At 50.1% G+C, this 13,417-nt stretch overlaps 1 protein-coding gene across 1 annotated transcript in view; it reads right to left on the bottom strand.

Moving 5' to 3' along the window:
• FNDC1 (fibronectin type III domain containing 1) overlaps window positions 1-13,417 on the bottom strand; it is a 67,480-nt gene that overhangs the window by 34,365 nt on the left and 19,698 nt on the right. Inside the window, exons 3-9 of the mRNA XM_054721740.1 lie at window positions 12,074-12,160; window positions 11,558-11,626; window positions 6,447-6,653; window positions 5,052-5,150; window positions 3,227-3,344; window positions 1,023-1,210; window positions 119-226 (exon numbers count right to left, since the gene is read on the bottom strand). Coding sequence (XP_054577715.1) covers window positions 119-226; window positions 1,023-1,210; window positions 3,227-3,344; window positions 5,052-5,150; window positions 6,447-6,653; window positions 11,558-11,626; window positions 12,074-12,160 — 876 coding nt within the window. The remainder of the gene's footprint in view (window positions 1-118; window positions 227-1,022; window positions 1,211-3,226; window positions 3,345-5,051; window positions 5,151-6,446; window positions 6,654-11,557; window positions 11,627-12,073; window positions 12,161-13,417) is intronic.

The following is a 13,417-nucleotide window of genomic DNA, read 5'->3' as shown; positions in this document are numbered from 1 at the left end:
TTCCCTGTTCCTAGTGCAGCCACCAGGCCCGTGATGAGACCCGGTGCACGGAGTCAGTACAGTGTCTGGGGGACGTCGCTCCGGGTGCACCTCGTGCCCTCAGCAGCCAGCTTCCTACCTTTCACTCTGCCCTCCGTCTCAGGCAGGGCGTCCCACGCCACAGTGACAGCTGTGGTTTTGCCATGGACTGGCCAGACTTTTAAGTTCTCCGGAGCCGTAGTAGGAGCTGCAAAGCAAGGTCAAGGGTCCAAGGTTTGAAAACGCCCTCGTGCATCTTCTAGCAAACGGCACGCGGTCCTTACGTGCCGTTACTGCAGAGCCGCCTGTTCACTTCCATCGTAACGAGAGGAAAGTCTACGTTTGCTCTCGGCTGGCAGGGTGACTTCTAGGTTCCTCCAACCCAGAGAGTGAGCTTACAGCTAGCGAAATGCTTTTCGGAATTCGGAATTTCCTCTTTGCTCAATATTGATGTATTCCAAGAAGATTAAAATCAAGGCTTTTATAAAATAAAGACAGTTTAAAAAGACGTAATTATAACTTTCTCGCTAGTTCCTCTGGCCCCAGACTCAAATACAGCCTCAGCCTCAGGAAAGACCTCTCCCCACACTCAGGGCCACGGACGGCTCCCGCGTGCACGTCCAGCGTTCACGTCCCGCGTGCACAGTGCTCCACCCCGGGGGGTCACAGTGCCCCACGCCGGGGGGTCACAGTGCCCCACGCCAGGGGGTCACAGTGCTCCACCCCGGGGGGTCACAGTGCTCCACGCCGGGATGCACGGTGCTGCCCGCGGCAGGATAATGAGTGCATGGGAACCGCCAGCGAAGGATGGGCCATGGACCCAAGGAAATAGTTGCTCAGCTTCTCCGTGTTCATAGGTACACACACCGCCAAGATTTAGGGCTAGTTTCACTTTTGAAAATGCCTCTGCTGGCCTTTATCACTGCTGGCTTCTTAAAGCGTCTTTGAATCTTATTTTAGGGGTGTTCCCAAATGGACCATCCAAAAGCCATTTCGATACAGACCGGATTCCGGAGTCCTCTGGAAGACGGAGGTGCTCCACTTGCCGTCTCTGTCCCCCTGCGAAATGCGGACTGCGAACTCGTACATGGTGTCGGGGAGCAGCCCCTCGATCAGCACGCGCCGGTGGGAGACCTGCCTGTAGTCCCAGCGGGCCAGCTCCCCCTTTTCCCGGTAGCGCACCGTGTACTGCCTGCAAGGAGACGCGGGCAGCTGAGCACCGGGGCCCTTCCCCGCCACGGAACACGAGGCTCCTTGATGCTCTTCCTTCCCCGGAAACGATGACTTTGCGAGGGAAACGGGGAAATCAGCACAAAGACCTGCACTTGGGACTGTGTTTTGGGCTCAAAGGTGTCTAAAGCAGACAGGGAAGGTGACTTTTCACCACTGGAAACTCATACCGCTCAAAAGCTGAAGCAGAGATGCAGAGGGGGGAGGGAGGAGGTGGCTTTGATGAGGCACATGCTTTATCAGGGGGGGTGTGTGCACGCGTGTGTGTGTGCAGTGTGGAGAGGGCAAGGTAAGAATCAGAACTGGCCCGACGTAGCTTGGCTTTCCAGGAAAGAAAGACAAAAAGACTCGTTTCCTGCCAGATCAGGCATGTTTCCTCGCGGTGACGGGGAGGCAGCAGGGGTCTTGAGTAAACTTACTGCCATGAGAAGGAGCAGCAGTGTGTCACAGGCAGAGCGGATGAGGAGGATAAACAGACCTCGAGTGTGAGGTTGTCATGGAGAGAAACACGGTGAGCGAGCGTTCCCTAGTCCGGAAGGAAGGCATGCTCGGCTCTGGGCGCTGCCCCGGAGAGGTCTTTGCGGACCCTGTGCAGTAGGAAGCACTTGGTGCATGAAACGTGCTGGTCATTGTGACAGTCACTAAGGCAGGATAACACTTCCGGTGCAGACGGCACACCAGGGGACACGGGAAACTCAGCCCTCTTTGTTCTCATCACGATGCTGGACATAGAGCCCCGGGAACCGGGAGCCGTGAATGTTGAGGAGGCCAAGGGCAGGGAGCGTCGCTATGAACCGCGAGAGAGTCCTGTGAACCTCGGAGGTCTTTACAGGAAGCAGGTGTCTCTTTTCACTAGCAGGCAGACGGAAACTCTAGCTCCGTCAAATAACAGTATATATGTTGCATATATTTCTCAGCATTATGTCTCATTCGTTTTATAAAGTACATTCACTTTTCCTGGTTGCAACAGGTTCAAAGATTAGTACGTAATGACGAGCCACCAAATCTGTGGCTGTCTCTTGGCTGTATAAACTATTAAGTCACGTGACTTACAGCATCTTTTGGTGACTATATTAATCTACCACTGACTGGAACTGGTGTTCACCAGTGGCCTTTTTAACACAAAAGTTCTTTTAACTTCATGGTTGGTTTTTCTTCTATTGCTATTGCAAACAAATATAAAAATCAGAATAGCACCAGGTCGTGGCTTGAGAAAAAATACATTCATCTGCTATGCACAGTGAGCTACACAGGAGGCAGGGTGGTGCTTGGAGACGTCTAAAGAGGAACTGCTGGCGCGAGGGTTAGACGCATGCCCACCTCTCTCATGAGCGCCTTCCTGCTGCCACTCTTCACGGGTAACGGAAGGAAGGGTCAGGCTCCTCCTCAGATGGGCCCATAGCTTCTACACGTGAATAGATCATTAATGCCCGGCCGGTGTGGCTCAGTGATTGAGCATTGACCTATGAACCAGGTCACGGTTCAGTTCCCAGCCAGGGCACATGCCCAGGTTGCGGGCTTGATCCCCAGTGGAGGGCATGCAGGAGGCAGCCGATCAATGATTCTCTCTCATCATTGATGTTTGTATCTCTCCCTCTCCCTCTCCCTTCCTCTCTGAAATCAATAAAAACATACTTTTTTAAAAAATAGAGAATTAATAAGGCACAGCAAAGCAAAAGGGGGCAAAGAGAGAAATAGGATCTAGGACATTTGCAGGCAGGAGAAGGCGGAGAAGGTGAGATGTGAGGTCCCGCCCTGTGCATCACACACGAGGCCCTGGTAGCATGTGGCCTGTGGGGAATGTGGCCACGCTCAGGATTAGCTGCATTGCCACAGGACAGTCTATTGTCCAGTTTCAAAAAACACCAGCGCTCAAATGTGTCAGGAAATCAAATCCCTCAAGTCAATGCATGTCTCTCTGGGGCCACAAAACCCACACCTCACACACACAAGAAAGACAAAGACGTCAGGAAAGTACCTGGACGCAACAACTTTCTTCTGTTTCTCCACGACGGGGTCCACCCAGGCCACAAGCACAGACTGGGACGACATCACCCGGACACTGATGTCCTCAGGGACGTCCAGCTCGTCCTCCTCTGAAATGACAGTGGGCGCGTGGGAAGGCTGTCCCGACAGTAGACTCCACCCTGGTTCCTCTGGCCCCGAGTTTAGTTCACCCGGTGCAGTAAATTGCTCATGCGTGATGTCGATGAAATGAAGTGAACAGGAAGTTTAGCAATGATTTGATTGGTCACTGGAGAGAAGCCTGAATCTCTACGCTTGCCCTTCTCAAGTACAGTCTAAGACAGTGATGGGCAACCTTTTGAGCTTGGTGTGTCAAACTTCGCCAAAAAACTGAGCATAACTCGGGTAGTGTGTCACTTTGAGGAAAAAACATGATTTCGCAAATGTTTCATCCTCAGGAGCAGCAAATGTTTCATCCTCGGCATGCGGCCGCCTTAGCGGCCGTGTGTCATCAGAAATGGCTACGCGTGTCAGTGCTGACACACGTGTCATAGGTTCGCCATCACTGGTCTAAGACATGGGTAGTTCACTTGCAAACTGCCCAACCCAATGGACACAAAGCACAAAAGGGAGGCTGTGCCGTGGTCAGAGACACTCCCAGTAACTCTGTTTCCTCAACATACACTGGAAGTTTCCGAGAAATAATACAGTTTTTACAGGAAGCAAAACTTTAAGGGAAGAAAAGCTCAGGGAATCATTTCCTTGGCAATCGTGGCATGAATCGAAAATTCTGGTGCCAACAACAGCATGAATCGCGTGGGGCTCCGGGTCCTCACATTTCAGAGCATGGGGTGCCAAGGCAAATGAACAGGTATATTCCGGAATAAAAGAGAATTCAGCCTGCGGTTTCCGATAGAATACATCACAGACACAGGCTTACAGTTCTGTTTGATCACTAACCAACTGAAACTCACAAGATGTCTTCACTTTGGCTTTTGAGTCTGTTAGGTTTCTGGGGTGTTTTTGTTTGTTTTTTGTTGTTGTTGTTCTGTTTTTTTGTGGCTTTAACTACAAGTAGGAAAAAGTGGAAATATTTAGCCTGTTAGGAAACTGATATAGTGACTTCTTGGAGAGCAACTAATGACTAATAAAGGTGAAACATCCTGTTTGTGGGCCTGCTGTTATGCAATGTAAAAATTATAATAATATAACATATAATAACATTGTGTAATATAAAATTATAATTAACAAATAAGTTCATGAAAATAATTATGCTATAGGTTACCTCTTTAAGTAAGGCCCAGGAACCAGAAAAGGTATATGTAATTTGTTATATATGAGTACTATAGAAAATATCTGTGAACAAATGTGGAAAAAATATCTTAGATCAGGCTATCAGCACACCATCCCTACATCTTCTCTCACTCTTCTCACTGCCATTGTTACTCAAGTTTAGCTGAAATAAAGTTTCCCTGCATTCTTGCATGCTTCCCCATCCACTCCTCTCTCTCTGTTCACAGTCTGTCACCAGGGGATGTTTCCTTGTGGATCTCACTGTGCCCTTAAATGGAATAAATGTTTGGCTGCTCTTATTAGGGCAAATCTGTGGCACAGTAAAGACATAAAGAATATACAGAGAAATATAGTTCATCACAAGAATGCCTTACCCTCTGAGTAGAAAAGAAACACACTAGTATCCAAAATGTGACCAAGTCCGCCTGCTGTTTCCTTTACCCTCAAGAAAACCCATGGAATTCGTCGCCTGGCCAGCATCATTTGGGAACAACACTGAAGTCACACTGGACCATGGCTGACCGGATGCATCCTTAGAAACATACCTGAAATCTTCCGTTTCGTGAGGGCGGCCCTGTAGACCGGCTGACTCCGTCCCCGGGAGTTCAGGGACTGCAGGGAGACCACGTACACCGACTCAGAGGCTGTGGACGAGGCGCAGGCAGTGAGGCTCTGCGGCTGGTTTCCCGGGACACATCCCTCTGTCCTCGGCCCCCTCCCCCTCCCCCTCCCTCCTCTCAGCTCATCTTTCTAGGGCATTCCCCCTTCTTCCGGACAAATAAATTTGAGCCCAAGCATGGTAGGAACTAAACTCAAGAAGAACACAGTTATGGTAGGATATGTGGAGGTGATTTTCACCAGTTATTCCTGGAAAATGGGTTTCTATCTCATGAGCATCAAAGAAAGATGAACAAGGTTTTAAAAAGAATGGGATTGCATATATGCCCACATAAGTCCCCCGATTTCCTCTTATTTCTAAATAGAGACAAGGGGTGACTGTCTTTAACTGCCATTAAACAGAAGGGAGAGGAGACGAGAGCAGCCACAGTGCCAGGTCAGCGCCTGGTGGAGGACTCACTTCAGATCCCTGAATGCCTTGGTACCACTGACAGTGGAACACGCCAAGTCATCAAAGGAAGAACGCTGCCATTTATCTCCCGATCCAGGGACGTGCCTACGTAGCTAAGCCTGGAGGGCGGTGACCCAGCATGGATCAAGAACCACCAAGAGTCCGGCCAGAGTGGCTCGGCTGGTTGAGTATCACACTGTGCACCGAGAGGCTGCCGGTTCGATCCCCGGTCAGCACATGCCTGGGTTGCAGGTTCAATCGCCGGTCGGGGCGAGTACAGATGACATTGACGTGTCTCTCTCATTGATGTCCAGGCCTGTCAACCACCAAGGCAGCAAAGGCCGGGCCTTGACCCAGCCTGGAATGATGCACAGACCTGGTCACGGCGACTGTCCCCTCAGCTTCCACGGCCAGTGCTTCCTTCCCCCCAATAAGGCTTTGCGAAGAGGGAGGACAACAGGCCGATTGGCCGGCTTCATCAGCTGCCCCCACATTTCATCTCGCGGGGCCCAAGGCCCAGTGTCCTAGGATCTCAGGCAAAGCTTAAGGAGCAAGACGGTGAAAGCAGAGCCAAGAGGCAAAAAGCATGAGCGCCCGTCCCATGTCCAGGAAAAGGCCCCAACTCCAGGGATTGTGCTGCAGGCAGGAAGCAGCTGCCGGTGAGCACGCAAAGGCGGCCGTGTCTGCGCTGACTGCAGGTTGAAGGGATGGGGGCACAGGCGGAGGACAGGACAGAACAGAATTCTGAATAACTAATACCTGGAGAGTAAACGGTACAACTGAGCTGTGACGTCGGTCATGAGCGAGCTTCTGAATACGAAGTGATGGGGAAGCTCATCGAATACTGAGCACCAGTTCACATCCAACTCACCCAGCTTTTTGATCTCATGCGTTCGCTCATCTCGGGCCAGTGGAACGTAATTCATCTTCCGGCCACTTGCCCCGTAGCCCAAAAGGAAACCCCGGGATCTGCGTGGGCTCTTGGCTCCAGACAGGCGTGGCGCCTTCCACGCAACGGACAGCCGGTTGTCTGAGGATCGGACTCGGACACGCAGGGGCTTGTTTGGCACTTCCTTTTCTTAAAGAAATACGACACAGAAACTATTAAACAGTATACCCTCGGAGTCCACCAGCGGGTACGTAAAGTCTGTCCAGAGACTGAGCCACAACAATTAGGCAGCTGGGTTTTAAACATCCATTTAGGTAAGCAATTCCAGAAAGAACATTGTCCCCCCCAGGGCGCCGACCCTGGGTGCACGTGTTCCTCCCGTATTTCAGGCCGAGAGGCCTGAGGACTTCAAGTGGAAACATACCATGCGTGAGACGGCCATCCAGAAGTCTTGAGTGTTTTACACATGTTCTTTTTCATCTACTTCCTTTGCCCCTTTAAGTCCAAAACTATATATTCTCTGGTGAGAGCTAGAGGTCGGCATGACAATTCAGCAAGCGCACAGGAGGTGCTGCGCTGACTGCCCTGCAGGGAGCCTCCTCGTAAAGCTGGGAAGGGCTTTCCTGGCCTTTGCGGTGAATCACTCCGGCCTACACAGTAACTGGCTTCTGGTTTGGATCTTAATTCTTCTGACATGTCTAATGTGCCCTCCAGACAGACCTGGGCCTGCCCCGCCATTGCTGCCATCTGTCTCCGCTGTTCCTTCTTCTACATTTTGAGAAATCCTCTTGCTAAAACGATCAAGCTCAAGAAACACTCTCACTGTTAGCTTTCTCAAAGCAACACACTCTGGGGCCAGTACTTAGTGTTTAAAGCTTTGCTTTTACATCGATGAAGAACTGCTAAGTTTGGGAACAAGGGCCACAGACCATGTGACAACTACATTGTCCATTGCTGACAGCGGACCACATCCTAGTCATATTTGGGGATCCCATTAGGCCAGTGAGAGAATCTCTAGTTATGTAAGCCAGGGACTTCCCCGGCATTCTTCCTCCACTATATACATTAACCCATCATCAATGCTGCCTAATTGTATTAGACTGGAAAATTCCCAGGAGGCTAAGATAGAAGAACACAACCTAATGCCACGGGTTAGTATGAATTCCAGTGATGCAATAAGTAAATCAGTAGCCATTGGAGATGGCTCTTCCGAAAGCAGGACACCTGGTTCCAGTTCCGGATCTGCCAAAGGGAACATCCCTTTGCACATTAGCTGGAGCCACTGGGCATCCCGTTCCTGAAGCTCCTCGGAGCATGCCAGGGAGTGGCCCAGCAAACGTTTCCCCACTGTACCACGTAGGACTTAGTAAGGTTTTTGGTTTTGAGTCCCATCGTGTAGCCAATGGGCCACCTGTCTACAACTCTCCTCGCACCTGGGAGTGTAGCCACTGGCACTGGGTTCTACGAACTGATCTCAGTTTTGTGCTCAGGTTCCAAGGTGAGCGCTCCCTTTCAAGGTGTGGTTTCTATAAAAATCAAGGACCTCCAAGTGATTCTGGGAATGACAGAGACGCTCATTCACACAGTTCAAGAGAACAAGTCCCTTCCCCATCTGGGCTATCCATGCCGTCAGACATCTTCTGTGGATCTGTTACAGCCATCTGGTAACCCTCTTTAAGCTGATGTGCACACTAAGAAAAACTATCCAGATGGTTCGAATTCACTGGTGCTGAGATTTTTTAAGTGTTTGTCTAAGCCAAATGGAATAGCCTCGCGGAAGGCTCCTGAAATTTTCTAATAAATCCCAGGGAGTCTTTTATCTGGAAAACAAAGTCACAACTGCCGGGAGCAATCCCGTTCTCCCGAGTGGACTGCTGAGTGGACTCTAACGTGGCAGGACGCGGGACCTCCGCCGCTCTCGGCACGGCACCAGGTGGGCCTCACTCAGAACCGGTTGATACCATTAATTACAGCCGTCCACTCGGAGGGTCAGCAGAGAAAACAAGGGCCGTTGAGATTAGAGTAGACTTCAGAAAGCCAGACACCCATGTCTCCTAAGTTGTGTTGTCAGCTACACAAACTGGCAAATATTCTTAAATTGTACAGAATCAAAACCTGTTCTTGAAAAAAAATCCCAAATTCAGCACGATGCTTTGTCCGTTTAGGGTTACAATTCGGTGCCCGTTAAGCTTGGTAGCTTCTGGTTTGGGCTTCCACAGGCTCTCAAGTCGGATCCCAGTCTATTACCCGCTGGCTGCGTGACTCTGAGGCTCCCACTGACCCCCATTTTCCTCCCTTGGAGCGTGGTGTGTAGCGTGTTGTGTTTTGTAACATAAGTCACGTAAAGCATATGTGAAGCACACATTAACCCGGTGCCTCACGGATGCCTCTAGCAAAGGATCTGGTCTGTGGCACCTGGCGTCACCGTCCAAGACTTCCTGCCACGGGTCCCCACTTACAGGAAACGTCGGCTAAGTTCCCCGGGGCCAGGAGCTCCTCAGGGGAGGTCGCCCACGTGTCCCCCAGATCCACCATTGCTCGTCCCCTGACCGTGGTCATGCTTCAGGGTCCCAAGGCAAGACCATCTGAGGAAGAGCCTGGTCAGCCACGCGATGGCCCGGCTGCCTGACTGGGGAGCAGGAGCAGAGAGGGCTTACTGGACGCCTTTGACAATCCAGCATGGACTCACTGTAGCATGACAGTTCCGTCAAGTGCCGTGTCAAGACTGAGATTATGGAATGGGGCCCAGAGGAAGGACCCAGAATACCAAAACCACAGGTCTGGACACTTGGATCAGGACTCCATCTGGACACCACTGTGAGGGAACCCGCACCCCCACTCAGAGCTCCAGCCATCCAGCGCTTGAGCGTGGCTGTACCAGGGTCACACTTGGAGCCCTGCCGGACCCCACTGCCCGGGCAGGCCGCCACTGCCACTGCACCCGCTTCTGCACCGCGGACACCGCCCGGGGCCAGGACTCCGAGCGTAGACCTGACTGTGTAAACGAGTCCTCTTCACGGCCCAGCCAGCCTGGAGGAATTCCAGTCCGCAGGGGCAGTCAGCGCCGCTCCTCAGCCAGGCCCCAGTGACCAGAGGCAAGAATTAGGATCTCAGGTGAATGAGAGCAGCACTCAGTGGCGGACAACCTGGCCTGCCCGGACCACCCCGGCATCAGCAGCTGACCTACAGGTGACCCTGACCTCTGACACGGCCCTGCCTCGCTCAGCACCCAGCTCGGGCCCACACACACTTGCCCGGCCGGGGCACACGCAGAGGAAGCAGCCTCCGACGCCTTTCCACTAAACACGTATTGAGCGCATGCCAGGTGCGTGTCCCCGGCCCGGGAGGCGGAGATGAGTAAATCTAAGAGACCGGCCTTTGAGGGGCTCACCATCCAGGCCATGAACAAGAAACTGAGTTTTGCTCTCCAAATTGCATACGTAATAAAACTTAAAATTGCACAAGGAAATAATGCCACAGACAATATTCATTCCCCATTGGCCGAATACCTTAATTACTCTGTGAAGAGAGGACACTGTCTGATTGGTAATTTGGCTCTCGGCGGCCCCATGATCTGGCCCCAGTATTAGCTGAGGATGCCCTGAGGCAGCGGTATTGAAACTGCATATGATCCCAATGAGCCTAAAACTTCCCAGGGAAGAGCTGGGTGAAGGCAGGCGAACTGGCTGCGTCCTTGGCCGTGGGAAGCAGTCGGGCCTCCTGGCTCCGCCTCCCAGTGCCTGTCTCTGTGCGTAACAGGTTAGCTCAGATCCAGGAACAGGAGAAAGCTAAGGCAACCTCAGAAGAGAAGTCTGCAGGGAGGTCAATAATAGGATCCAGAACCTGAAAGGACCTGGACACCTCTTTCCTGGGACAAAACAAAGGGATGTGGATTTGCATCTCGAAGGGAGCTGTGTGCGTCTTTGTGAATGTTTGCTTGTGTGTCTTCGGGGGTAGAAACCTCTGGAATACACTTCCTGTCCCATTTTACACACGGCCTCAGTGTGCCACCTTCTGACTGTCTCACTGCCAGTGTCTTCCCAGCTGTGCTCCTCGCCTTCCGCTCATCTCTCCTAACCCTCGCCCTCATGTACCCTCTCTCCTCCAACTCTCACTCCCGCGTGCCTCCTAAAGCCAGGTCTGCCTCGGACTTCTCTCTTCCAGCGTTCATTCCCTCCTCAGCAGCGCTACAGGCCTCTCCAGCACAGCGCCCCACGCTCACCTGACATCCGGCATATTTGAAGAACATATCACCCCTCCTCCGAAGCCAGTTTCCTTTTCTAATGTTTTATTCCTCCCTCCTTTTCCACATAAAAAGACTTTGAATGCTGCCCACACACACCAAATCTTAACTGAGAAGCAGATTAGAGTCATTGGTTTTAATATACTCACCTTCCTCTCAATAGCGTAAGATTGATGTATTTAAATACATGGTTTATGAAAATAAAACACAGCTCCTCTCCCTGTTGCCTCGAGACAGTAGCCAACATACTCGAAAATAACTGCAGGCATTTTGCATCATTAATTAAATATATTCAAGGAACACACAGAAATGTCAACACTTCTCTCAACAAATAAAACCACATGATTAGACAACACCAACATCCAAATGATAAAACATACATATACAAATATGGAGCAGAGATGGAAGGCAGGTCATCTAGCATATCACCAACTAGCCCATGGTTTTAAGAAAAGAAGGACTTGCTGCAGCGGATTAGCCAATAAAAGCCACCGTTTGGTGGGTCCCATCTCCTCATGCCATCCACAGGTCACAGAGCTGCAAACATGCCCATCAGGCCAGGACTGCCATCTCCGCCACCACATTTGCCTGTTAATAGCACAGGGTACCCCAGATGTAGACACAGACACCTCCCCACACCAGGACACGAGGGAACAGTGAGAAATGAGCGACACTGGCTGCGGGCTGGTCCATTGGGTGCACGGCAGATTGACCAACACTGTGTGGCGTGTGCGTTAGTTCAGCGATGGGGACTGGATGAAGGTTTGTGAGCACATGTGTGTGACAGAAGCACAACCCTCTTGCGAGATGGTGCTTCAGTGAAGACATGAACCGGATGAGCAAATAGTACCTGTGACGGTTTCATTAAATGGTCCTGGACCCTTAATGGGGAAACCATCAATCTGGATCCATTCACCTCCTAAATTAGGAAAATGCAACCTGATAGTTAGAAACGAGGACCAGAGAAGCTTCCACATTTCAGAGCATCCCTAACTGTTCACAGCATCCCTAACATTGCTCTAAGTGGCCTTTTCAACAGCTTGAAAGGGATCGCCTCAGGCCATTTTAGTGACAGCACCTAAGCTCTATGGACAACACATCCTTTTAGTCTTTTGCACATGACTTATTCTAGTGAGCACTCAAAAGTTTAGGACAAAACGCTAACAACCTACATTAACTGACTATGAAAGAAGGGATAAATCTCTCCTAGTTTTTAGTCTGTCAGCTTGTTCTATAAATCTAAAAATACTGTTGTTCAGGAACTCTTTAATGATTCTAAACTTGTATTGACATGAAGAAGCAGGGAGGGATGTTACTCCCAATCTTAGTAACAGAAATACAGCCTCCAATTCTAGGTGAGACTTACCAGGCAGGCTTTCCGCTCTGTACACGGGCCGGCTCACTCCACTGTCGTTTTCTGCAGTAACCAGCACAAAGTACACTACCCCCGGCTCTGAAACACACGGTTTGGATCAAGCCCCGTTTCAAATCTCCAAGAACGACAGCTTGATTCGCTGTCTTCCTTATACCAGTTACAACCAAATATCAATATTTGAATTTAGTGACAAGTCTAACTATAGCTTTCTCTCTTTATTTTTAACCAAAATACTAACATTCCTCCCATGCAACTAAAATATACCTGACCAGAGAACACAACATTTATTTATTACAAAATACATGGCATGTGAAATAAACCTGGATTTGTGAACAGTCAACAGAAAAGCTTTTAAGCTTTTAATGTGACATTAATGTAGGAAGTAGGAACACACTGTCCACTAAATCCATGTTTCAACCGACCGTGTCCGTAACTACAAACAACATTTTCTCATGAAAGCCCCAAATGGAAATCTTCAAAAATAATTAGAAAATGTCAACATAACTCATAAAATTTAGCACCTGGGGAATCTTCACTGCAATCAATAAAGCTTCGTGAAATATGTTCCTTCTCACAATTAAACAGCCCCCTTGCTGTGTCTGCATGTGGTCTTTGACTCTTTCAACAAATACCTAGGAAAAAATATTTCCGGGAATCTTGGAAATGCTAATCTTGAAATAATTGGGCTTCACTTTCTGACTTGGATCTAGGGGTCAAGGTCAAATGGCAGTGGTGTCTCTGGCTGAGCTGCTGGAGTTGTTGGGATGCGGAAGGGAACCAAGACACCAAGTTAGGACATGAGTGTGCCCTGAACTTGCCACCTTGAAAGAAAACTCTAGTGCTGCTGGTTTTCCTCAATATGAATTATTATCTTAAGAAAGATAAGTGGAAGAGCCAGCCCCTTGAAGAGATGGAAGCTGGCAGGCATTCGAGGGGATGGATGTTGGAGAGGTTTGAGTTAGTTCATCAAAGGCCATCCTGGTATGTGCATTCCTCAGAGTGAGGAGCGTTCCCCTAACGGCTTCAGTTCTCCAGCCAGAGCCCCAGGATACAGCCGCAAGGCCACACTGTTGGGGACACCTGCTGTGTCGGGACTGGTATGGCTTCTTTCTGACCATGGCAGGGTCTGGTGGCATTTAAGGTTTGGCACGACTTGCCGGACTGACTGGGAAATGCTTCAGGTTCGAACTGAATGTGAAATTATGCTCTGCCTGACACTTTCTCTCTTCGTCCTGAGCTTATTTGTATTTCAAAGAAATTTAATACACGTCTCTGCTTCCGTTGAGTTAACTCATCGGAGTTGCTTGGGAGACACTGCTGCTCAGTGAGCTCTGA

The sequence above is a fragment of the Eptesicus fuscus genome, chromosome 10 (assembly GCF_027574615.1).
Source record: "Eptesicus fuscus isolate TK198812 chromosome 10, DD_ASM_mEF_20220401, whole genome shotgun sequence".
Classification (NCBI taxonomy): Eukaryota; Metazoa; Chordata; class Mammalia; order Chiroptera; family Vespertilionidae; genus Eptesicus; species Eptesicus fuscus.
Note: the sequence above shows the minus strand (reverse complement) of the source record. Positions and strands in the feature narration are given on the sequence as shown.